At 39.5% G+C, this 26,131-nt stretch overlaps 2 protein-coding genes across 2 annotated transcripts in view; both read right to left on the reverse strand.

The window, feature by feature from the left end:
* Positions 1–26,131, reverse strand: part of LOC146477755 (uncharacterized) — a 112,563-nt gene that overhangs the window by 23,513 nt on the left and 62,919 nt on the right. The window lies entirely within an intron of this gene.
* On the reverse strand, positions 2,611–10,257 carry LOC146477756 (1-phosphatidylinositol 4,5-bisphosphate phosphodiesterase delta-4-like). The gene is made up of 7 exons (XM_085113185.1): positions 9,990–10,257; positions 9,808–9,878; positions 9,281–9,346; positions 8,272–8,356; positions 6,877–7,026; positions 5,705–5,817; positions 2,611–4,990 (listed from the first exon to the last, which is right to left on the reverse strand). Exons 1-7 carry the CDS (start codon positions 9,994–9,996, stop codon positions 4,958–4,960), a joined length of 525 nt encoding a protein of 174 aa, XP_084969311.1. The 5' UTR covers positions 9,997–10,257; the 3' UTR covers positions 2,611–4,957.

Genomic DNA, 26,131 nt, shown 5'->3' on the forward strand with positions numbered 1-26,131 from the left:
GATGAAGAAGAGGAAGAGGAAGAAGAAGAAGAAGAAGAAGAGCATTTAAACTAAAATAAATGAAAAAACTAAAAATTAAATTAAAACTGAAAAAAGATACAAACCACGAACAAGCTGTCAACTAATAACTTATATTGTAGCGTCTGTAAATCCAAACAACTGCAAATACAACGGCGATCAGAGAAAAGGAAAACTGACTGCATAGCGTCTGTTGAAGTGCGATTTTTGGACCACGCCATGGATCCGGCTTTTTAACCACAAAATTAACTTTTAGAAAAAGAAATATAAAACAAGTAAATGCTAATGAAAGGTAGGAAACAAATGACGAACAAAAGCACAAACAAAAAATATTTTTTACGCTATGATCATAGTATACTGACATCTTTCGTTTAACCCCGAATATGACGCATCATTGCGAATCCTTCCATTGTTGCCTTAGCGTGCTCAAAAAAAAAAAAAAAGTGCAGTGCTGCATATTTTGCCACATTTTCTAAACCAAATAAAAACAAAGAATAAGCCAGGGACAGTAAGACAAAGCTATCCTTTATTTTGACCAAATTAATCTCTTTTTTACCACACATCACAGTTCATTACAGTACACCCTATCTTATCAGACAAGATTTCTTGAAAGTTTGAGCTTGTAAACGCCTACCAGGGCTAAACAAGTTCGCCAACGGTGAAGTCAATGTATCCAAAAAATCTCATTATGATGGCGTGGCTTAGTGCATTGTTTTTACCATGGAAGTTAGTTTTCATTTAAATCCGAACAAAACTAATTTTTAAATGAAAAGCCTTGCTAGATGCCTTGCTTTCATACTGAGATTCAAAAAAGGCGAAGTTTTTATTCGGCGAACACGAATCATATAAGGAGAGAAAGCTTTAGCCTCTACGCAGACATTCTTTGGGCTGGTCACGGATTCATTCCACCCCCTCCCTCTCTGGAGCGACACTGAATCGATGGCAGAACCACTGGGAGACATTGGAAAGGACGCCTATTCCCAGTCCCCATCGGCATCGGCTCCCTGTCTCGCTCCAGTCTCCTCGAACCTGATCACTGACATCCACGACTACAGTCAACTCCTTTTATTACGGCAACTCTCGGGACAGCAAGTTAGTGTCCTTAATAGCGGGAAGATATATATTTCAGTCAAACGTCTGTAATTTATTTTTCCCGGGGATTTAGTTGCTGTCCGTATTATCGGTGTGTCCGTAATTGCGAGGTGTCCGCAAGGCGGGAGTTGACTGCATCGACCTGAAGTATCCCAACAAAAAATGATCGATATTTCATCAAACACCTTGCACAAAGGCAAGATCATGGTAAAAAAAATTAACTATTCCTTATTACTCATTTTGTAATAAAATTTTCAATTGTGTACAAAATTTGAGAGCACTTTTGACCTAGTCGTATTTAATAAAAAATTGCCATACACAAGTAGCTATAAGTGCTTATTACAAGTGTTACAAAACCCTGACTCTTTGTTATTCAAAACCGAAAACGGTACCTGGTGAACCTCACGTTTGGTGTGTTGTACTGTACAGATATGAAAAACCCCAGATCACAAACAAGAAAACTCGTCAGGGGTGAGGTCGGAAAACTTCCCTATATACCTTTCCACCTGAAAGGTGTGTTCTGAAAACAAAGCTGGCGTTTCGAGCTCTCCGCCTTGTCCTATCCTGGTAAAATTCCAAACAAACTCTTTCCCAGGTACCTCCTTTTCTCATTGGTGTTACACCTAACCCTAAAACTGCTTACCCAATGGTAAAAAGTAAGGATTTCTTTTTAACGTATAAGGCCGGGGCTGGCATAACCTGGGTGCCCTGTGGACGGCACTAAATTACTTCTTAACATTATGTTTTATCGTGTACGGCCTAATCTCGTACCCAGATCACACAATCCCACATTTCGACATTCCCGAACCGACTGAGATCTGGGTACGAGATTAAGCACGGTCGACAAAACCAAGAAAAGACCTTATTCGTTGCATTCCCATTGTAGTTATTCAGGGAAATCCATTTTTTATTTTGAATTTCAATAACAACATTTATCATCAAACGTTAAGAAAAAATTTAATGTCTCGTTTGAGGGGTGATCATGTGATTTATAATGCGACAACATCGAGGCCAACGCTACGTTAATCGATAAGTGAACCCTTATTTACGATTAATAAATAAATAATTATTCGCAATTAATTCCAAATCCAATACCGATTTTATTACTTAAATTTTCTAAATAGAATTATTTAAACCGCTTAATTTAAATGGGAAGTATCAAGCGAATCTGATGTCATTTCAAAATCCAAAAAACGTTTGTTTGTCAACAGAAACAAAACAAAAATTGTCTTGTTTTGTTAGAAATTATCACCCAGGGTAATAAAACTGTAGATTAGTGCCTCTGGACAGAGACAGAGCAGGTCGGAATGGATTGAAACTTGAAAAATGTTAGGCTAACGTTTTTCAAGTTCTTGCGTTTTTGTTTCCAAAATGCGCTAGAACAGATCACAAGTTGTTTCTTTTAAGAATTGAGTTGATTTCTTTCGTCTCGTTGTTCTATGATTATTTTGTAGCTATGTGAAGGTCTTACTTCACCATTTTTAACAAAAGAGGTAAAAAAAAAAAAAAGAAAAAAAAAACAATGACACTTTCCCTTTAACTCACTAAATATCCCAAAACTCGGAATAGGGACTATCAAAACAAAGAACGGACCGTTTCAAGTAAGTAATTCTTTCTCTCCTCTCTATGTCTTTCTTTCTTTCTTTCTCTCTATTTTTGCCTTCCTTCCCTCCTTCCTTCCTTTCTTCCTTATTTGATCCCTCTTTTAAGGCGGGGGTAAACCTGAAAGCCGTTTCCATGCCGCTTAAAATCGGTTTCATGGAAATATCTCGTTCACGTTTCAAGCAATCCAAAAACCTTCTGCTTATCCCGTAAATCTATGTTGTTGGGTGTTTTGTGAATTTTTAGGTGAATTTTGGGTATATTTGGGAGGAGATAGTTTTTCTAGAAGGATTGGTAAAATTAAGAGAAATAAGAAATATTGAAGATTCAGTGAAGTTTTAAAATTAGAATTTGTAGTTAATAATTAATAGACGGATACCAAGTTAGTCCACTAGAAACCTGGGGTGCTCTTGCGTGGGTATCAACTGTTTGTTGGTGTTTTAAAAATCATTTTCTTTCTTTTATCTCTTCTTCAAACCTCTTAAAATTCCATTCAAATTCAATTTTACCCCCACCTTAACTTAGAATTGCTAAGTCCGGCATATTTTCGGGTGGACTTCACTTGTCGTTCATAGCGTTATTGAAACATTAATTCTACTAATCTCGTATCCAGATCTTCTCAAACTTTGGGAACGAAAACATCTGGGTACGAGATAACAACTCTGCATCTTCAACAATGATGTCATGACAACAGCTATGGGCAATGACTTCAGAGTATCGTTATCGTATTGATATCGCGATCAAATCCAAATAGCGTAGTTATCTCGTCACCGACTTTGAAAAAGATGCGGAACCCATCTTAATTTAAAACAGCAATAATAATTAAGAAATAATGATTATGATTTAATGATCACGGCTACAATCGTCAACGGTTTGGTCGCCAAGCGACCATTCACTGACCGCTGACAAGATTTACCCTTAATAATACTTAGTTCCGTTTAGTGAAGCTATAGCTCTGTGTAAACGGAACTCGCACTAAGTATTGTACTACCAGCACTATTATGATTAAATTAATATGAAAATTCTTTCGCAGGCCATATGCATTTTCCTTTGTTTTTCTGATATGAGCCAAGCTCGTCGCCAGGGTCCTTGAAAATTTCAAAATGGGAGCAGCGAAGACATTGGCACTCGCTGAAAAATGACGCACTTGATTTTTGTCTTCGCTATGCGTTTGGTAAAGTGCCATATCTGATCCCGAAAAACTCTAGCGACGATGAAAATCAAGTATGTCACGTTCGCATCACAAAATGCTCCACGATTGTCACGTGTCTTCGCCACCCGCCATTTTGTATTTCACAAGGACCATGGAGACGAGGCTGCCGTTAGGCCTCTATTCCACAAAATGGGTGAAATTACTGATGATTAATAAACTTCACGCAAAAGTGATTGACATTTTACTATTCTTTTGTCTGCATTCAAATTAGCCCTACTAACCTCGTTAAACTTTGAAATGCTTTGGATCCGCAAGAAGAAACTGAGTCTAAACACCCAGTCAGACTCCATAGACCTCTTTCATAATGGAGGGCATAATTAGTATTCTTTTATGTGCATGCAAATAAGCCTTCTTGACCTCGCTTTTGAGTGAAAATACTTTTGTTTTTACACATGCTAGCGAGGCCAGGAAGGCTAATTTAAATGCATACAAAAGAATAACAATTAAGCCCTCCATTTATGAAAGAGGTCTATTCGCGCGAAACTATTTGTCTAACCCAGTGAACGGACATAACTCTCACTTTATAACACTTCTCTGAATGAACACTGGACAGTAACTTTTAGTCTTAATTTAATTTATTCTATTTCACACCTTTACTTTCTGTAAAAATTATCTTTTCTGTTACATTCTTTACTTGATAATAGTGCCAAGATCCCACCGAAACGTCGTTCCGTTTTTTCGCTTATTTTTATAGTAAACTCGTTCAAGGTAAAATATTCTTTTGATTTTTGAACTCATAAACGAGGCAACTAAGGCTAATTTGAATGCAGACAAAAGAATATTAAATTGTCTGCCATTTTTGCATTGGGTATCTATCAAAGGCCCGCATATCACTGGAGAGGCAATGGAGCGTGACTGCATCATTAAGCGATACATTTCATGTGGTGTTTCATGGCGTAACAGCTTATTGTTGGTAATGGTGATTTGAACCCCTTCCCGTGGCGGTTTCATCCGTGAAAATAAAGCATCTTCGAGCCTCCAGTTCACTACACTAGGTAGAAAACGGATAATGATTGTATCATCACCATGTTGCTAAGTGATTGAGATCTTCGGGGAGGCCGCCTCCTGAAGGAAGAAAAGAAAAAGCTTGATTAATGAGTTACATCACAAGTTTTGGAATACATGGACTCAACAGCTATATCCACCTCGTAAATCTAATAAGCGGATGTTCTAAAAGTTTTCTATTATTAAAGCAGCTTTTATTCGAATGGTCACACATCAAGGATCCTAACGTGGCATAAATTCCACGGATTAAGAAGTTAGATTCATCTTGAACGGCGAAATGAACAGTAGCATCTTGTATAGCATAATAAACAGGGGGGGGGGGGGGGGGAAATTGAATAACTCGCATTACAACCGCAATGCCACAAATAAATTAAACCCAAGTGATACGATCGTCACTAGGGGGCCGCGGGGGGGAGGGAGTCAACAAAGTTTTATGCTGTGAGGCTCCGCCCCGAGGTCCAAACCCTTACCTCTTCATACACCATTTTTGACAAGTAAGGTAACTCTTTCATATATCTTATAATTAGATAGAAAATGGTTCCCATTTCTCATAATTACATTTGACACTGATATCTTTTCGGTAGTCCTACTCGAGATACCTTAAACGACCCTTAAATACGCAAATAACAGGCTTCTTCATTTCACCAATTTGTGAAATCTCCGGCCTAAAAAGGGTGGCCCTTTCGGGTGGATCTTCCCCACCCCCCCTCCGGTATAGTCCATAATCCCCTTCCCTGAAATTCGACAAATTAATTAATATTCCCCTAATCTTACCGCATACGAAGATCTGTCTGTCTTGGAGCCACCGTTGATCTGAATATGAACAAAGAGGGTGGCGTATCCCAGTGGTTCACCTTTGTTACCTAACAAATGGATGTGCCTATAGCCTGAAAAGAGAACGAGAATGCAATGAATTGTACGAACGTGCAATTATTCTTACTGAATGTAATACTTAAATGCTCGTCAAAGGCGAATTCAATAGTAGATGGCGATCGCAAGCACTCGGTGTAAGTGATCACTAAGCAGGAATTGCGGACTGAACATGAACTGGTATGGGACAGATTTCCGAGCCTGTCCGTGCGTTATGGACGCGTTCGACTGGCATGTGCCGGAATAGGAAGACGTGTGGTGATTTGCACGTACGGATGTATTGGCCCGATTAATAGGTTCCATTGCATGTTACTATTTGTTGGCTGATTTCTTTTTCTGTTGATGCAGCAGCGTGGAGTGAAGATCGGTTTGATTATATATCAGACCGATATTCGCTCGCTCACACGTCATCTTTAACAAATGAGACCAAATTGAAAACTCGAAGTTTACAAGACCACAGCGACAAGACGTTGAGAGATGCCGGGTCTTGTGATAGACCTGGATCAATAAATACTTGAGATAATAAATTATAGACTGCACAACAAGAAAGAACGAAAACAAACTAGTGAATATAGGATACATTTGAACCCCCGACCGGTTAGCTCAGTTGGTAGAGTCAGTGCCGGACTACCATGCGGGAGGTCGCGGGTTCAAACCCCGGCCGGACCAACACTCAGGGTCTATGAATAACTGACGAGAAAGTGCTGCCTTTGTAATGACATCTGCAAATGGTTAGACTTTCTAGTCTTCTCGGATAAGGACGATAAACCGTAGGCCCCGTCTCACAACCCTTGTTCGTAAATAACTCTGTGGGACGTTAAAGAACCCACTCAGTGTTCGCAATATTTGCTGTATAAGCTACTCTTAAAATGATTATGATGATGATGATGATGATGGTGGTGATGATGATGAACGGCGCAACCAAATTCTGGGACAAGTTGCAAGACAAATAACGTAGCATAGCAGCGCCTTTACGCTAATAAAACTGAATGTTTTTATTGGTTACTTGGGAAAGGAACATTAAATATCTCCATTAAATATCTCCATTTTCAGGGGCCTAAAGCAAAATATCCTACCTGGCCTTAAACTGGTGAAGGGAATTGAGAACTGTCCTATAAAGTCATCCGCAAGACCGACATCTTCATCAAAAACAGCAAATCTAATCATGACAAGCTCTGGCATGAGGAGAACTTTTTTAAACTCCTCTTCCCACACCGGGTTAAAACCTGCAAAAGAAAACGAAATTAGAGTCGGTAAAATAGCGAAATATCACCATTTAGTATATACCACACAAATAAATAGTGGCTTTCGCGCGCGCTGATTGGCTAGCTCGGAGGTGATTAGCCAAGTACTATTCACCTCCGAGCAACCGAGGAGAAACAAGATGGCCTCCCGTTTCGCCACGGTCACTAAAGAGGAATTTATTCAGATAAACGAGGCAGCTGTTGCAAAAAAGTACAAATATGGCAACAAAGTTTAGTTTGACGGTATTAAATGGTAAGTTATTAAATCTTTCCAACCTCATACTCTAAGGCGAAAAATGAAACTACAATGCCTTGTTTACGAAAACTGCTGAGCACTATAATTACAATGTAGACAATGAAACATCTAGTGTTTTGTAGCATGGTTTCAAAATCAAGACGAATTTCACACAACAATTAAAGAAATGACACCTTAGCAACTAAGCAAGTATCTCAAAAAGTTTTACTTGTTCGCAAGAAAGCGAGACGGAACTTTCTACAACAAGAAATCGCTTACCGCGCGGCGCGCGTGAATTTCAAAATTTCCCACCATTTGTCGGTATACTGTCAAAAATAACGGAATTTTGGCCCGCTAGTTAATCAGCTTGTGTGGTATATACTAAAACAATTATTAACCTCAGTGTCGGTGAAAGTGGTGGATATTTACCTCCACCACTATCCACCTCCACTTCGGTGAATAATTGTTAATTAATGGGTTGTTAATAACACCTTGTGCTCCATTTGATGGGTCATTTCCAAGCCTTTGAACCTCGTTATGAAAGCGAGGCTTTGTGCATAGTTTTTATTATGAAAATTCATTTGCAAACAAAACTAATTTTATGAAAGGTGTTCATCATCGTGGTTTGAAATGAAAGCTGAGTTTAATCGTTTGTCTCACAATTGAGTCACAAAGAGGTGGATCGCGACGTTTCGACCGCTATACTGCCTGGTCTTCATCAGGCGATGGTGTCGACTGATTGCGTGACAGTATAAATAGCACTTTAGTTTCTTTTAATTGGTGCGTTTCAATCCTCTCTTAGGCTGTTGTTGATTGGAGGATTTCAATCCTTGTCGTTCAGACTAGAAATTGTTCCCACGGCTATTCGCCTGGAGGCAACTTGGAAATGGCCTATTGTCTTTCATACACCCTTAAAAATGCACTATTCTCCAAGGCGATTTTGGAATATGGAAACAAGTGTTGGTCCAACGTCGGTTCGGCAGGTTTCTTACCATTGTCCTTCACTACTTTTGTTTTAAAAGAAGCAGTGTCTGCTGGGATACCATGAAAATCAACTTTAACATAAGGATCAATAACCTAGCAAGAAAACATACAAACAAGTCAATAATTCCTGGCATCTGCACAGTATACACACACTCACAGGTTTCTTTCCGAGCTTTTATTATCTGCAGAGGATTATGCTGTTTACGCAGCACAGTTTGGAGAGAGCTTACGGCAAGCTGTGAGCAATATGAAAATGGGTCTTGTTAGAAAGAAGAGAGCCCTTGCAGAAGGACTTGAATACCTGTCGTCTTCATTTGCAACCTCCAAGATAACTTATTCTTATCTTGAATTTCCACAAAATCGGCGAAACCGTATTTTGAGAGGCGCTATTTTCGCGATTTTAGACTGAAAATATGGAGTAGAAGATTTCACATTTTCCACTCGACCATCTAACTGTTTTCTTGTCTTTTCTGCATTGCGAAAATTCACGAGAATAAGTGAGGTTGTACTGTAGATTGGTTGGACGAGCAACTCAACTTATTTGAAGTAAGCGTATGTTGGTACTCATGTCATTTATTGGAATTTGCATTTGAGCGTTGTTAAACTAAAACCAAAGTAATTAATCTGACCAATCAAAAAAGACGAAAACGACGTAAAGAACCAATCCGAATTCGGAGCAAATATATGTAACTGGCGCCAAACGCGGGAAAAACGCGTGCGAGCAAGTCACAGTTGGTTTTGGTTTATTTTTCAGTGGCTGAGAAAGGGCTGAAATTATGCTAAACAAAGCGCGGTAAGGCAAGACCAAAACAAACGCGAAATTACTTTCGTCACACTCAACCGAAAACCGCTATCTTGCCTAAGGGCACAACAGCGCAGTATACAAAGACTAGCCCTGACCAAGCGAGGTTTCGGTCTCCCTACTCAGTGTGAAATCTAACCCGCTGATCTCTCCACAACCACGCTCCCAAAATGTCATAAATTACACAACATTTTTATCTTGTTGTTCTTACGTACCTCGCCCTTTGTACGAGCCTCGCCTTTGGTGTCTGCAGGTTTTGGAAGCTGCTGAGCAGAAAATACCTGGAAAAACCACAAAGGAAACAGTTTAAGTTTACCTTCAGCGCACACAAACTTCTCACTTCAGCAAGAGCAGATATTATGCTCCTGCCTTTAGCTAATTAATTAGATAAACAAAATGAAACAGGCAGGTATTGGACCTCGTCACCTTATTTATGAAGGCTAGAGATTATTTCTCTTGGTGGGTTTAAGAGTGCACGATTTATTTGGGGGGAAGGGAGGGCGGGGACAAGAGAGAGATCACAAAAAAATAGCCTCTTGTTCCTCCAGGTTGGAGATTGGGGGTGGGGAGGCTGGGTTGACTATCCGTCACCTAAGTTATCGAAGTTATTTCAAGGTTGCTGGTCAAGAGGAACACGGACTCTGAGTGTGACAACTCACCGATTTTAGCCTCAATGTCGTGACCTGCGTGTTGGCCGCGTGTGAATGTCGCGAATGGCAGAAGAAAATAAACAAGTTGTTACCTTTATGGATACCGTCACTTTCTCCACTCCAAAAATTTCTGTCTTTGTGTTAGGGTTAAACTTTGCGTCAGCTACAAACAAGAACAGTAAATTGAGTTTCGCATGGCATACAGTAGCACTATTAGGGTAAAACTAAGAATTTCAAAAGGTTTAGAAAAGTGCTCTCCAATGCCGCCTTTTACCAATCATATGTATCCGCCATCCTCGCCCCGCTATTCAACACGAGTGAAGTAGCGTTCTCTCCTAATGCACTTTGGTTTTGGATTTACTTGAGTGCGTCATTGCCAGCCTGGTTTCTGGACACTGTTTCACGAGCGCCTTGTTGCCCGAGTAAAGGCTGGGACGAGAGCAGGCGAGTGACGTCACCAAGCAAAGGTAGAATCCAGACCCACACGAGCGTGAAACGCTCAGAAACAAATCTGCGTCATTGTTTCACCGCATTTCGGCAGCATTCGCTCAAAATTAATATAGCATATTCCATTGGGTTCTATCGGGTATCCATCCCTAAAAAGCTCTATTCATCGAATCCCTATCCATTTTAACCCGCCACATCCCGTATCCCGGAAAATCTATTTTTATACCCTGGCTCCATGACGGAACACGCTGAACTTACCATCTCTGAGAATTTTGGGCTTCAAGATGTACCCTGCTCGTCCATTCGTCCTGAACTTTCCTTAGTTCAGATATATGGGCTCTGAATCCGTTTTGTAGTTGAGAGCAACTGTTAGGAATATCAAAAGAAAACGGAACAGCTTTCCTCTGTAGTATCTACAAGACACTAAAACCAGATCTGGACAGATCTTACTGAATGCAAAGAATATACGGCGACTTAAAAGACTCATCTTCGATTTAAAACCTTAATCATCTTTTTCTAATAGGCAAGTGTTTCCTGTTCATCTGCGCATCCTTGACACGAAATTACGCATATCTCCTGATTAATTTAGCTTAAAATTGTAATTTGAATCAAAGGGGGACTACTTTGTAAAAGCCCGTAAGGGTTTCTTTAGTCTTCCTCCCGACTTCAATGTAAATTGCACCATGTACTTATTATGTTACTTATAATTGTGGGAAATAAACATTCATTCATTCATTCATTCATTCATATCGGTTGACTACGGACGAAGAATATTCAGTGCATCATGACCAAATACAGTCAGCTCTCGCCTAACGGACACCCCGCTATTACGGACAAAATACAGATCCCCGGTGAAAGCTATAGGGATTTGACTGAAACAGACTCCCGCTATAACGGAATTACGGACACTTTTGTGGTACAAACATAACAAATTTTATTGTTTTAACTCTCGATAAAGCGGAGACGGTGAACTTCGCATGTAACATAAATTGCAGTCTGATGTTCGTCATTTGTCAAAACACACTTCAAAAGATTTCTGGAATGTTTATTTTCGCACCAATCTCGTTAGTGGCTGTACAACAGACTCTGCGTTTCCACTTCAGCTTATGCCTTTTCCTTCCAGACTCTTTAGGAGAGACCAAGCCCTCATCCTCCATTCCCAATGACTGCTTAGAAGATTCGCTACTGTTGATAAGCTTGTCAAGTCTTATAAGATATTTTGGGTCGCCACGTAACTCATAACTAACTGGAATCTCAAGCCCCAGGCCGGCACCTCTGTTGATCCCCACACCCTGCTATTATGGACTGTCGCTATTACGGACACTAAACGACGTCCCGAGGGTGTCCGCTACAACGAGAGTTGACTGTACAGGAAAGCAGTAGTGCTCCGAGTTTCTTCATGGTACAAAAAACAAATTACGTCAGCTCCAAGCGTTTCAGCAGAAAATGTCAAAAAATCGTTATTCTTCAGTTTTCAAAAAAGAATGAGACACAAACAAAACCGACATAACTTGAGTTTGACCAGAAAGCTTCAATGATGAATTTTTTGCAGAGTTGAATCTCAATAACTTGAACCAAGAAAATAATCAGGTCACTCATTATAGCGACATGAAAAGGTCGAATTACCTGCGGCTAAATTATGTAAAAGCAGAAAGCAGGAGAAATTGCATATAGTTCGAGGTTTTGAGGATTCTAGTTACCAATTTTGTACTATAGGAAGTTTACGTTGGCGAAAGTTAAATTCTGCGAGAGAGCGAAGGGCAACTCCATTTGTAGCAAAAATGTTTTTTGAAGGTATTAAGAGAAAACCTTTTTCTTCTGTTGACCATTTCGCAATTTTGTTAATTTAAAGACAGAGGCGCAGGAAAAGTTGGTGCAGTCAGCAAATTGTGCGCAGACTAGCGCCCGTACCCTGGAATGGCGGACAAGTGTTAACATTACTGGTGCTAAGGCAGGGCACCAAGATCAAACGGCCTACGAGTATCAACATTAGAGTTAAGGCCCGTGCCCTGCACAGTGATACACGTTCTTTGCCGTCGCAGTGCTCTGCTTCCTGTCATTGCACCAATCAAAAGGTCCGTTAATACAAGGGTCCATGTCCGAGCACCATTTCAGGGCAACAAGATTAAACGGGGCACAGGTACTTCCAATTCATATTTTCAAAAAAATAAAAGTACATCACATTTTGTCCTCGCTGTGTGTCCATTCATCTCTTTTAAGGTTAATTCTAAGCTGGCACATGGAGAAAATGCGCCCTGGTTGATGAAATTCGTATCGTCATCATCTCCCTGCTGTGAAATGTGTTGGTATTGTAAATAATGTATTCAACACAAGGAAGAGTGTTTCATACGATTTTCAAACAACGAGAAGTGCGCCTCGCTTTTTCAGCCAACTATTCGAGGTGTTTAGAAATCGCATCAAACACTCTTTCGTGTGTTTGATGTAACTTCTCAAACCATTAATAGTTTATGAAGACATTCAAAGCAACCGCTCACCAAATTTTAGGATAATTACGATCATATTTCCAAATCTCGTTTACTGTGGTGATTTCATTTGCTTCCTCTTAATGAATTATCAGTGAGTTTGAAAAGGAGAAATTCAATGTTGATCTCTGTAAATCAAACAGCAGATATATACAAATTCCTTCAATTGACGAGTTTCTTTGTTCCCTTCGATTATATTCTGATGGACCAATTGGTATTCTAGGAACATTTCACGTTGATCTGTAAATCAAATACAAATACCATACTCAAGCATTTAAACTTCAAATGGTTTAATAATATTCTAATGTTACATTTTACTCTGACTTCGTTTCTCGGAGTCAATTTCATATTTGTCTCTTGTAATCTACTTGGTAAAAGTCACTTGGCACAAAAAATTCAATCCTGCAATTGCGTTACAAGGATTACAGCAAAAGACAAAATCTTCTCAATTTCTGTCTTCCAATTCTAAAATGTTGAAGCTGCTTTAACTTTCAAGTTCATTAACGTCTATGTACAATTGAGGTACCAAATGCACCCTGTTAGAAATATGTACGGCTGTACAATTGCTATCTACCTAACTACAAAACTTACACCATGTCTTTGGTTTGTACAGCACAACATAGCATAAAATAATGTTCACGTTGGTTACACGTTACTTAATGAAAACACATTTGGCACGAAACACTTTCATGCCGTACCTTAATTACAGGAGATTTAACAGCACCAGGATTATAGAAAAAAGACAAAACCTTCTGAATTTGTGTCTTCTGGTTCTAAAATGTTAAATCTGCCTTGAACTTCAAGTTCATTAATGTCCATGTACAATTGAGGTACCAGATTGAGGCACCCCAAGCTTGAAATATGTACGGCTGCACATTTGCTGTCTACCTAACTACAAAACTTATACCATGTCTTTGATATAATGTACTCATTTGTTACACTTAATAAAACCAATGAAATTTGGCAAGAAACAATTTCATGCCGTACCTGAATTGCAGGAGATTTAACAGAACAAGGATTATAGAAAATAGACAAAACCTTCTCGATTTGTGTCTTCTGATTTTAAAATGTTAAAACGTCTATGTACAATTATATTGAGGTATCAAATGCACCCTGTCAGAAATATGTACGGCTGTAGAATTGCTATCTACCTAACTACAAAACTTATACCATGTCTTTTGTTTGTACAGCGTGACATAGCATGAAATAATGTTCACGTTGGTTACACTTTACTTAATGAAAGCAATAACATTTGGCAAGAAACAATGTTTCCCCGTACTTGAAATACAGGAGATTTGTCAGTACAAGGATCATAGAAAGAAGACAAAACCTTCTCGATTTGTGTCTTCTGATTCTAAAATGTTCAAATACACTTAACAGCTGCTTTGACTTTCACGGTCTTCAACAGCTATTTACATTACTTACACTTAAAAGGTAATTTCGTCAACAAACCGATCCATTTGGGAATCATGAGAGAAGAGAAACCCCACAGTCACCCCAACAGCAAATTCACATTATTACCATGACAACGGACTTTCATTCTCACTTAATACTTCGGTAGTCTGCAGGTAACAGTGAGCCGATACCAGCTTCACATGCGATACGATATTCGTGAGATATTTCCCGATACTTGGCACTTTCTTTTATAGCGATACTGTGACGTCTTTGCTCCAGACTTGTACTATGACATCATTACCGTCGGTAGAATCCAGGCTTAAACGAGTAGAGAACGCTCAAGTTGCTGTGCTGCCAAGAGAACAGTAAAATTCTTCCGCAAAAAAAGGTTATGCTTGAGAGCAGTAAGAATTAAAATTCCTCCAACGTTATGTGGAATACACATCACGCTTCTTTGAAGTTGTCAGTTGAACGGCATCGAAACAAAACCTGTGTCGTTCACAAGTATCGATACTTGAACACTCCCAGGTATCGACTATGTGACATCAATATCGACTCACCCTTACGTTGCAGACTTCAGACTGAGTATCGGCTGCAGACCGAGATAAAATTCTTCACCCAGCCTTGTGCGCAATTAGAAACGGCCAGGGTAACAGAACAAGGTATGTGCACAATAAAACAACAACATAACCATGCATTTGCATTACATGCCACATGTTGGGATCGACAGGAAGAGAAGCATCTCTGCGGGGAACTTTGATAGATTCTTAATATACAATGACACTTTTCAAGAAAACCGTAAACTCTTCCACTCCTACAGCAATGCTGTACAAGGTGGTTCTACCTTTTGAGTTTGTGAATAAAATCATTAAGTGTCCCCATTCAAATGAAAGCTACCGGGCAGTACTTTCGTGTGGTGTTTATGATTCTGTACAAGATGGTTCAAGTTTTGAGTCTGAGGATGTAATCCTAAAGTGTGACCATTGAAATGAAAGCTACTGAGCAGTTCTTTCCTGTGCACAAGGTGGTTCTAGGTTATGAGTCTGTGGATAAATTTCCTCACATGTGACCAATCAATCAAAGCTACTAAACACCACTTTCCCTTGGTGTTCTTCCATATCTTCTGTTTAACAAATTGAATTTTAGGATTTTCTTAAATTTTGAGTTTTAGATGCTCTTAGGAGTGAAACTTATGCCCCATTCACACCAAGGCTTAAACACGTTTAAAAGCTGTTTAGTTAAACACAGTTTAAATTTGTTTCCTTCATAAAAGCTGCTTTCGGATTTTTGCAGACTGCAGATTTAGCACACTGAAATGAAAGCATAAGTTAACGTTTACTTGAATCCTTTGTCAAAGCCAATGGTTCAGCTTTCTGTTACCAATTTTCATTTTGTTAAACCCGGTTTCATTAAACATGTTTTGTTGGTGTGAATGGAGCTTTAGACTCGGGCTGAGTTTAATTTTCTAAATATCCACACGATTGTGTCTAACACGTTGATCTCCTTTGCACTTGCCTCACATCTAATAGCAAATGTTTAATCAGATTTTATCTCGGACTGCATTTTATACCCAGCCTCCAACTTTTCAAAACTAACCTGCTTTCGTCACGGTGCACAGAATTTTTCCCAAAAATGCTCGAACCTCTTACATCACTTACTACACAAAAAATGAAGAATTTGGCTTGGTGTCTGGTTGAAACGATCATTGATAACTCCTAATCTGTCAAGATTTCATTCCACTCCTGGGTCATTAATCAAACAAGCGCGGTCACCAGTGGTAAATACAAAATAACGTATTTTGAGCTAAGAAATGGAGCTGCCTTGAAACGAAGGCTTATGCAGGGATTCCCTTCAATCAATCTACATTATCGTATCGTATCGTAGCTTTGTTCAACGATAATTCCCTGCATAAGCTCAATTACAAGCTAGTTCCAGTTCAACAAGTCCAAAATTAAACTACTAAATAAAAGTAGCGCCCTTACCTTTGACAAACACAATTAACACAGAGGCAAATTTGAAGACAGGAGACAGTTAACCCTTTAAGCCCCTATAGAGATCAGTAGCTCCGTCCTCCTTGAAATACCGTAAACTGCCGCTTATAAGCCCTGGGCTAATACAACTTTGTAAGGCGTTTTAGATGGCCTTATAAACGGAGGGGCTTATATCCGAGGGGGCTTATAACCGGAATAAAAAAACCGTTTCCAAACGAGCTATAGCAGTGTTGATCGAAATATGTGTTTCACTTACTGCGTTTTAATTAAGGCTAAAAACGTCAATATTTGGAACAAAATTAAAACCAACAACACGAAGGAAACTAGACGGCGGCTTATATCCGGGGGGGGGGGGGGGGGGGTTTAATCGGATGTATTTTTTGGTTTACAGGTAGATGGGCCTATAACCAGGAAGGCTTGTAAGCGGAGGGGGTGGCTTTTCAGCGGCAGTTTACGGTATAAGTAAAGCATCAAACACGCTGATCACGAGAATATAGCAAATGATCACTGAAAGATAAACTGATTTTGAGCAATTTCTCCCAACTAGTAACACAACAAATATGAAGACGCCGATGAGGAAAATTTGCGGTTTGATATTAGGGCTTAAAAGGCTAATGACACTGCTAAGCAAGGTTGATACTCTTCACCATTCAACTTCACTTTAACAAGAAAGTGTCTCATTAAACATTGTCAAAAACTGACATTAGGAATTTAGAATTGGTTCGTGTTTAGCACGCGTGTGGGAAGTTTGGAAAGTAGGAGATAACTGTAAAGGCCCGTTTACACATGCAATTTTTGTCGCTCGCAAGTTGCAGTTTTAAATCGCACGCGTAAACAAGCGGCCATTTCATTGCTCATTTGTCACTGAGATATCACAGGAGGCTCGGACATGTTTCAAACGTGACACAATTTTGCAGGATTTCTTGAAAAAAGTACAGCGTTGTAAACACACTAAAAACAAATTGGTTTAAAGTTCGATTTGAAGTTGCAGCCTTGCGCAAGAAAAATTGTAGTGAAACGTGACACAAATCGCTTGTGTAAATGGCCCTTAAAAGTTCGCCGAGAGCAACACAGTTTCTCGAGTGCGCTTAAAACTTTTCAAGAGTCCATAACTCGATAGACGCACAGCTCAAAGGTTGAAACAGACACGGCTTGGCACGAAGGGTAAACGTCGTATGGTCATAGCCTCACAGTGGGCTTGGAAAGAGCGACTTGAATTCACTCCAATCCAGAGATTTAACTTCTGTGTCGACTAAATTTACGTGCTCCGGAATCGTTTTCCATCTTTCCGATACCTAAGAAAGTTTTCTTCTTCATTAGCGACCGAGAACAAATTTTCTTAGTTGAATATAACTTGCACGAATTATCATGATTGTATGGATGCAGCGCATTCGTCAATCGAGTTATGTATAGACGCCTTCGTTATTGAATTTGATAAGGTAAATTAACTTTCACTTTACTCACGGAATGGTAGGTTTTAGGACACAGGTTCTTCTCCATACAGGCTTACCGTTAAACTTAGAGAAGTTAACGACTTACAGTCTGCAAAACACTCTCTAAGATCACATCCAAGGCCTCTACTTGTAGAACTGTGGTCGTTGATTGTCAAACTCAGAGTAGTTAACGTGTCACTTTTTGCCAGATTATTGCACAGTTCCAGTAACTGATCTTCACTCACTTCACTGCAGCTATTGATTGTAAGACTGAGAGTTGTTGACTCATTTCTGGCGAAAGCATCACCCAGATGCTTCATCCAGTCTCCAGCCGCGTCACTGTAGTTGTTGATTGTAAGAGTGAGTGTATGTATTGACCTGTATGATTTTAAAACATCACCCAGACCCAGTATCAAGCTTCTAGCCGTGCTACTGTAGGTGTTGATTGTAAGAGTGAGTGTTTGTAATGACACGTTTGACGCCAAACCACCACCCAGACCCAGTCTCCAGACTCCAGCCGCGTCACTGTAGTTGTTGATTAAAAGAGTGAGTGAACGTAATGACTTGTTTGACGCCAAACCATCACCCAGACCCCGTGTCCAGTTTCTAGCAACCTCACTGTAGTCGTTGATTGCAAGAATGAGTGTATGTAATGACTTGTTTAATGCCAAACCACTACCCAGGCTCTGTAACCAGTCACCAGCCGCATCACTGTAGTTGATGATTGTAAGAGTGAGAGTAGTTAATGACTCATTTCTGGCCAAACCATCACCCAGACCCGTTATCCAGTCTCCATTCGCGTGACTGTAGTTGTTGATTGTAAGAGTGAGAGTAGTTAATGACTTGTTTGACGCCAAACCATGATCCAGACACAGCATCAGGACTCCCGCCGCGTGACTGTAGTTGTTGATTGTAAGAGTGAGAGTAGTTAATGACTTGTTTGACGCCAAACCATGATCCAGACACAGCATCAAGACTCCAGTCGCGTCACTGTACTTGTTGATTGTAAGAGTGAGTGTATGTAATGACTTGTTTGACGCCAAACCATCACCCAGATCGCGTATCCAGTCTCTAGCCGTGCCACTGTAGTCGTTGATTAAAAGAGTGAGTGTATGTAATGACTTGTTTGACGCCAAACCATCACACAGAACTAGCCAAAGGCAACAACTGTCGCCAATTCGGCTGTTGATGGTAAGGGTGAGTGCCGTTAAAGAGGCGTTTTTCGCCAAACTGTTGCTGAGGTCTATTCCTTTGTCAGTGAGGGAATATAATGTAAGAGTGAGAGCGAGTGTAACTAAGGAGGTGTTTTTCAACACTACTTCAAGCAGATGTTGTATCCACCCTATGTTCTCGCTAGGATGGTTTTCGATTGTAAGAGCAAGTGTTGTTAATGACGTGCTGTTTGTTAAACCATCATTTAGACCCTGTGCCCAGTCATCACTCGCGCCACTGATTGTGAGACTAAGTTCACTTGTTCCAGTATCCTTCACTTTAGTGAATACTGAAGGTAATAACGACGGATTATCAATACAGAAATCAAGGGCATGGGGAGAACAGCTGCAGTCTGATATCAAGTCATGGACAATCAGGTTTACGTTCGCATTGTGGTTGGCACCTGAAAACCGCTCAATAGCAGCCTTCCCGTTAGTAGTCAACTCTCCCCAAATATTGAAAGTAACGAACTGTACGCACGTTTCCATTTTCAGACAACTCGTGAAGCTGCTCACAGCATCATCAGTCAATTTTCCGAAAATGTTGAGAGTGAGTCCACCCAGTGATGACTTTACCAAGAGTTTCCCGAGATCTTCTATAGCTTCACAACTCAACTCACCCCAAACGTTTAATGCCAATTCTAGAGTTAAACTGTTTTTTTCCAAAACGGGACAAAGACAGGAAACCTTGGCAGGTGAGATGTTTCCACTGATATTCGGGTAGAAAGTGTAGGACTGCTTTGCTTTCTTTCTTGAAATAGTGCGGTTTACAACAGTCACCCAGCTGTCAGGGAGTTCACCAAAGATTTTTACTTCCAAAGCATTCAAAGAGTAATTTTGCAAGAAACCTCTTTCTAGGAAGACGATGCCTGATTCACCCAGCCTTCCAAAAACAACCAAAGAAAAAGATTTCAAAACGGCTTGTTCTAAAAGTCCGTCACAAAGGGCAGCAGCTAATGAATCTTGCAACTCTCCAAAAATGGTGATGACAACAGAGGTCAACGATGTGTGGACTAAAACTCTTTTCAAAGCCTTCACTGCAGTGTAACTTAATGAACCATGAACCTTGAGGACAACTGACTGCAATCGTGTATCAGCAGATAATCCTTTTTCAAGAGCTCTGGCCCAATCCTCCCCCCACTCTTTAACTAGTTCAAACGTCACTGAAGTCAAGGTGTTGCTTGCAGCCAAACTGTTACCAACAATATCAGCTACGTCACAAGGGAGGTTGCCGAAATTTTTTAGAGTAACTGACGATAGCGTCGAGTTGTGAGACAGAACATCATGTAAGGCATTTCCGAAAGTTTGGTTTGCTGCATTTGTGGAAAGAGAGAAACTCTGTAGTTTTGGGCAGGATTTCAGGTAATCAAAAACAGCATCTCGTATGAGAGGGCTACCAAGGTACTTGTCAGGCACAGTTAAATGAACAGGGTGCTGTAATTGGGAAAAGTTCTTGCAGTATTTAGCAACCGTAAAAAATTCGACAAAAGGATAGTCATCAACATCTAGTTGCACTTTTAAAGGTAAAGGAATTAAGTAACAAAGAACCATCGCAACTTTTTCAGGATTTCCACTTTCACTGAAACTTTCAGTAAAAAACGTTCCCTCCTCCTTTTTGCACTTAAGCCAGTCCCAGTTGTCACTCTTCAGCTTCTCACCAATCTGTCTGAAAAGGATACTCGCTTCCTCACCCAGTATACCAGATAGAAACAGAAACACTTGTCGGTATTTTGCTACAATATGGTCATGGAAGTCTAAGTGAAACTCTTTGAAGATATCGACGTCTTTCTTCAATAACAGAAATACTAGGTATGCTGCGGCCAAGTATTCTACAAATGTTTTGTGGAAGAAGTGGTATTCGTGCTGTGGGTTGATCTTTTTCAGGCTTGCTTCCTTGAAAACGAGACCTGATATGCGAGCTGCCAGATCTTTATACATCTCTTCAAATTTTGCAAGTTCTCCTTCACGAAATGAAAGACGATCTTCCAACAGGCATTTCCAAGCTAACTCTCCCAGTGCCAGTAAACTCTGTTCAAATTTCTTCTCAAGAGCCTCGTCATCCTGGGGAGCTGGCAACTTATTTTTTGCACAAAATCTTCGTAAAATGCATCGAACAATAACCTGATAGAGCTCAGTACGGCGAGATGGAAGTTCTCCCTCGTAGTCCTCAAAAACGACACAGAGAAGGAGCAAATTCAGTGGATTGTTTGGTAAAGCATGGAGGAAAGAGTTTACCTGGATTGCTAAGATAAGCCTCTCTCCTTTTGACAAATGTTCGGGCCCCAAAAGTCTGAAGTGCTTCCTGATATACTCAAAGGCATCTTTGTCAGTAAATCCTTCTATTTGCAAAAGGACATCAAAGTTAACGTTCTGTCTCAATTCTATTCCTCTCTCTTGACGCGACGTCGCCAGAAGAAAGCAGAATGGAAACATTCGTCTGTGAAGCAATCTATCCACGTGATGTTCAGCACCTACAGGTAACTCATCAAAGCCATCCAAAATTATTAGAACTTGTTCTTGGTTATGGATATCCTGGATGTAATCCCTCAACTCTTTCTTGACGTCGTCATCTTCAGGCAGAAGTTGTTCATCGATGGCTTTTATTATGTCTCCATCAATGTCCCGGCATTTCAAAAGTAACACAATATTAAATTCAGGAAATGAACACCCTTTCGGAATTTTTCCATTTGCCCAATCATAGGCTATTTTAAGGCAGAAAGTTGTCTTGCCAATTCCTGGGCTTCCCTCTACCAGCACTGTGGAATCTTTCTCTTTATTTGAAGTGTTAAAGATATCATACATCTCCACTTCACTATTTTCAAGCTGATTATCTTCTGGGAATACTTCTTCTAGGAATATCAGATCAGGCGAAAAACTAAAGATGTCATACATGTCCACTTCGTTATTTTCTAGCCAAAAGTCTGTTTTTCGTCTTGATAGCATTTTCAATCTTGTGTAAACATATTCAAGAGGTAACTTCAAGGTGTTCTCCCAAAGAAGGGGTCTCAAAAGAGACCGCCTGTTATACTCTGCTTTTAGAAGTCTGACAACAGGGTTATCTTGTCCTACAACAAAACAGCAATCACAGTCAAAGTTGTTCTCTGCGTCAAACAGTTTACTGAAAGCATGACTTTTAACATACTGCTTGTATAGGAATTTTCACTTTGATTTGCGCAAGGTTGGTGTCAAAATACACTGATGAATTATTTTTCGATTGCAAAAAAAAATATTTAAGTACATATGGAAAAAATGGAAAAAAAAAACTCATGCTGATACGATAATAACTCGCACAAAACTCAGCTATACTGAAATATCAAGAGAGTTTTTGGAATAGGAAAGGGTCCCGAACGCTTAGTATAGGAATTTTCACTTTTGAGTAACGCATGCTTGGTGTCAATTAAATACATGAATTTGTTTTGAGTGCAAAAAAAATATATATATATTTAAGTACGACAAAATGGAGTTAAAGATCTCGTGCACATTTACTGATATGACACGACTCACACAAAACTCATCTAAACTGTAATGCACAGGAGAGTGTTTGGAATAGAAAAGGTCAGAGTACATAGATTATTCTAATTAACAATTGTGTTTTACAAAGAATGGCCAGTGTGACAGTAGTCCAATGTTACAACCACTACACCACCAGGAAAACCAATCAAAGAGATGACAAGTGAGGTTTGGCTTGTGGGCCTTCAAGAGAATTTTCCTTTCAAAGTGACACAGTAATGGGAGCCCATACCTCCATTATTTTGTAACTCATCTATTAGGATCAAATTCATGATACTCAACACAAGGCCAACTTAGTAGGTTACAAGGGAGGATCCAGTGAAGGATACAAACAACATATACAAGATAAGTAGGTAAAAAATGCTTTGTGACAGCTCTGATGTTAACTTAAACTTTTGTATAATTTCAATTCTAATATACCAACCTTGAATTCCACTTGTCAGATGAGTTTGAGAGGCTGCAGGGAAAGGAAGCTGACTGTTAACTGCTACTGAAGACTGACTTCCACCGAAAAAACCTTCAGAGGGGAAAATTACAACATGCGTTTAACTATTCAATGTAGCATATTCAAGAGTGAATGTAAACAGGCAGCAGAATGCAGCATTTAGAAATTGAATATAATGAGAAAACGCCATGGCTCGAAGCTCACAGTTTTCCTCGAGCAAATTGTTCGCTTCTCGGAACATATGATGTCCGCGGACATATCTACGCATATTTTCGCGCCAAATGGAGGCTATTGTTTATATATGGCAAAGAAAATTATGTACACACAGTAAAGTCAATTTAAATAAATATTTATTTTATTTGAAAACTGACCCTTAAAAAATCTATTCTAAATGCCATGTGACAGTTGTTGGGATTATACAAAATGTTTTCGCCCACCTTCAATTCCACTTGTCAGGTACGTTTGAGGGGTCACAGGGAAAGGAAGCTGACTATAGCCAGGTAACAGGTGTTTAGGGTCAATTTAAATCAGGATTTTATGTGAAAACTGACTATTAATCCCATTTAGATGGGAGGCAGATTCTGCCTGCAGTGACTGTAAACCTGAATAACTTCTTTTAATGTTTGTGCAAAGCCCATGAAACTTCAGGAAATTTTAGAAAATTTATCGGGGAAAAACTTGATGTGGTTGGTTAGTGTTTGTTGACTTTGATGTTATCATAGCAACCAATTTTTCACAGGCAGTTTCTTCAGAAAATGAAAAATCCCTCTTTAAAATGAAAATTTTAGTTTTACGGTAGTTTTATTGAAATTGTTTTAAGTATTTCCCACCTACCTTCAATTCCAGTTCCCAAATGTGTTTGTGAGGCTGCAGGGAAAGGAAGCTGACTGTAACCTGCTACATGTACTGAGGACTGACCTCCACCAGAAAAACCTTCAGAGGAGGAAAATTATTAATAAAAGCAAAGTTGTACAGTATGTCATTATTCTCATAAAGAAAGACACTGAATGAATGGAAAGGTGGGTTCTGAAGTCCTCACATCACAGCTTGTTACACAGAAGCTTTTTCCAGCTCTTGATTCACCCACAGGTGAAATAAGGACTGAATCAAGTGTCTCCTGTGGCAGGCGACTCAGATCATTGGCAGAGCAGAAAATATGACTCAGACAAAAGCATTAAATTAACTTAGCATACGGCAAAGAAAATTATGTTCACACAGTAAAGTCAATTTAAATAAATATTTATTTTTTAATTATTTGAAAACTGACCCTTAAAATTCTATTCTTAATGCCATGTGACAGTTGTTGGGATTATACAAAATGTTTTCGCCCACAATTCCACTTATCAAGTAAGTTAGAGGGGTCACAGGGAAAGGAAGCTGACTGCAACCTGCTAATGAAGACTGACTTCCACCGGAAAACCCACAGAGGGAAAAATTGTAATGAAAAAACTTGTTTGTCATTATACTCAAAGAAAGACACAAGACACATGAAAAGGTGGGTCTTGAAGTACCTCAGATCACAGCCTGTGCATGCCGAGGCCTTTTCCGGCTCCACAACAGCGTAAGTGTATAACAAAGAAAATTATATTCACACAATAAACAGATTTTTAGGGTCAATTTAAATACTGATTTGATTTTAAAACTGACTTTTAAAATGTTTCATAAATGCCATTTGATGGTTGTTGGGATTATTCAGAATGTTCCCATCTACCTTGAATTCCACTTGTCAGATGAGTAGGAGAGGCTGCAGGGAAAGGAAGCTGACTGTAACCTGCTACTGAAAACTGACTTCCACCAGAAAAACCTTCAGAGGGGAAAATTGCAATAACAAAATTATACAACTTAACACTTTTACTTTCAGAGTGAATGTACAATATGAGACAGCAGCATGTAGCAGGTACATGAATTCAAGGAGAAAAGCCACATACAAGTAAGTACACCACTTGCATTAAAAAGTAACTATTGTTTAATGATTGACACACTAAGACAGCAAACAATATGAAGGGCTGAGAGCATATAATTGCCCAAATGACTTTTCAGATTGCTTCTTTGTTACTCGGAATACCCGCAGGGCAGGCCGTGTCTAGGTTTGGGTCGCGTATATATATATATTTTTTCTTCATTGTAGCCACACATCTTCAGATTAATTTATGCATTAAACTCTCCCCTCTCCTAGTAAGGATGTATTGTTCTGATTGTCTTCAACAGAGGCGGCCCAATCAAAATCTATTATTCAGGCACATATCACGAGAGAGGGGACCCACTCATCCCTTCCTGTGTGACGTCAAATCATTATGTGATGTATTCATTAAACCTAGATTAAATTCTGCCCTCTCCCAGAAGGGATTTATTGTTCTGATTGTCTTTAACAAAAACGGCCCAATCAAAATCTATTATCGTCGCGTATATCACGAGGGTGACGTCAAAGCAAATCATCATTTGGAAAAGTTGTTTTCATTCAATGGCGGCCACATGTATGAATTTAAGACTCTGATCTGCTGTTTTCAGAAAGAAAACAAACCTTTTTCAAGCGTAAATCGAAATAATAACTTCTAGATAGTACTCGACAGTTTAAACGGTGGAAATTGGGAGAGTTCACAGTGAAGAAATTACGCTTTCAAAAACAGATCGAATAATTCAACACGAAGGATCAGAGGAGGCCAGAGCAGTTCAGCGGGGTCATGACGTTATTGCAGAGTTATTTCTGGCATGATTCCCAGTAACAAGAGGATAAAATATCACGCAATATATCTGAATAAAACCATTCAATTATTTCAATTGCAAAGGGAGGATAGTTTTAAATATCTGCAAAACATACAATTGGGAATAACTGAGGCTACATTGAGCATTCCATGTAAATGCCATTAGCCAGGCATCTTGTTTTAGCTCAGATTCACCGGAGTTTTTGTATGTGGCCTGGCAACGTCGCTCAATGTTTTATTTGCTGCTTTGCCGCACAATTTACAAAGCAGCAGATAAAATATTGGAGCAACATTCCGTGAACGAATTCAAGGCCACATGCGAAAATTGCAGCCAATCTTAACCTAAACAACAAAAAGCAATCTGAAAAGTCCTTTGGGTTGATTATGCTGCCAGCCCTTCAATTTTTGCGAATATGTTACCGATAGCTTTGATGTTTACACCTACTTTCAGTTCCACTTGTCAGATGAGTTTGAGAGGCTGAAGGGAAAGGAAGCTGACTGTAACCTGCTACTGAAGACTGACTTCCAACAGAATAACCTTCAGAAGGGAAAATTGTAAATATTTAATAAGCAAACTTGAAAGTCATTATATTCATAAAGAGAGCCACTAGACATGGAAAGTGGGTCTTGAGATATCTCAGATCAGAGCCTGCAAAAGCAGGGGCCTTTTCCAGTTGGATTACAGCGTTATTGTATAACAAAGAAAATTACATTCACGCAATAAACAGGTGTTTAGAGTCAATTTAAATCAGGATTTTATGTGAAAACTGCATGGCACTTGTCAGCTGGTGAGTTTGAG

This window comes from Pavona decussata, unplaced genomic scaffold (assembly GCF_977016875.1).
Source record: "Pavona decussata unplaced genomic scaffold, jaPavDecu1.1 SCAFFOLD_69, whole genome shotgun sequence".
NCBI lineage: Eukaryota > Metazoa > Cnidaria > Anthozoa > Scleractinia > Agariciidae > Pavona > Pavona decussata.

Coding starts and splice junctions, on each gene's coding strand:
- LOC146477756 (XM_085113185.1), bottom strand. Junction 7,027..8,271: donor AAAAGTAGTGAAGGACAATG/GTAAGAAACCTG, acceptor TTTCTTTTGCAG/GTTTTAACCCGGTGTGGGAA. Junction 4,991..5,704: donor CAGACAGATCTTCGTATGCG/GTAAGATTAGGG, acceptor TTCTTCCTTCAG/GAGGCGGCCTCCCCGAAGAT.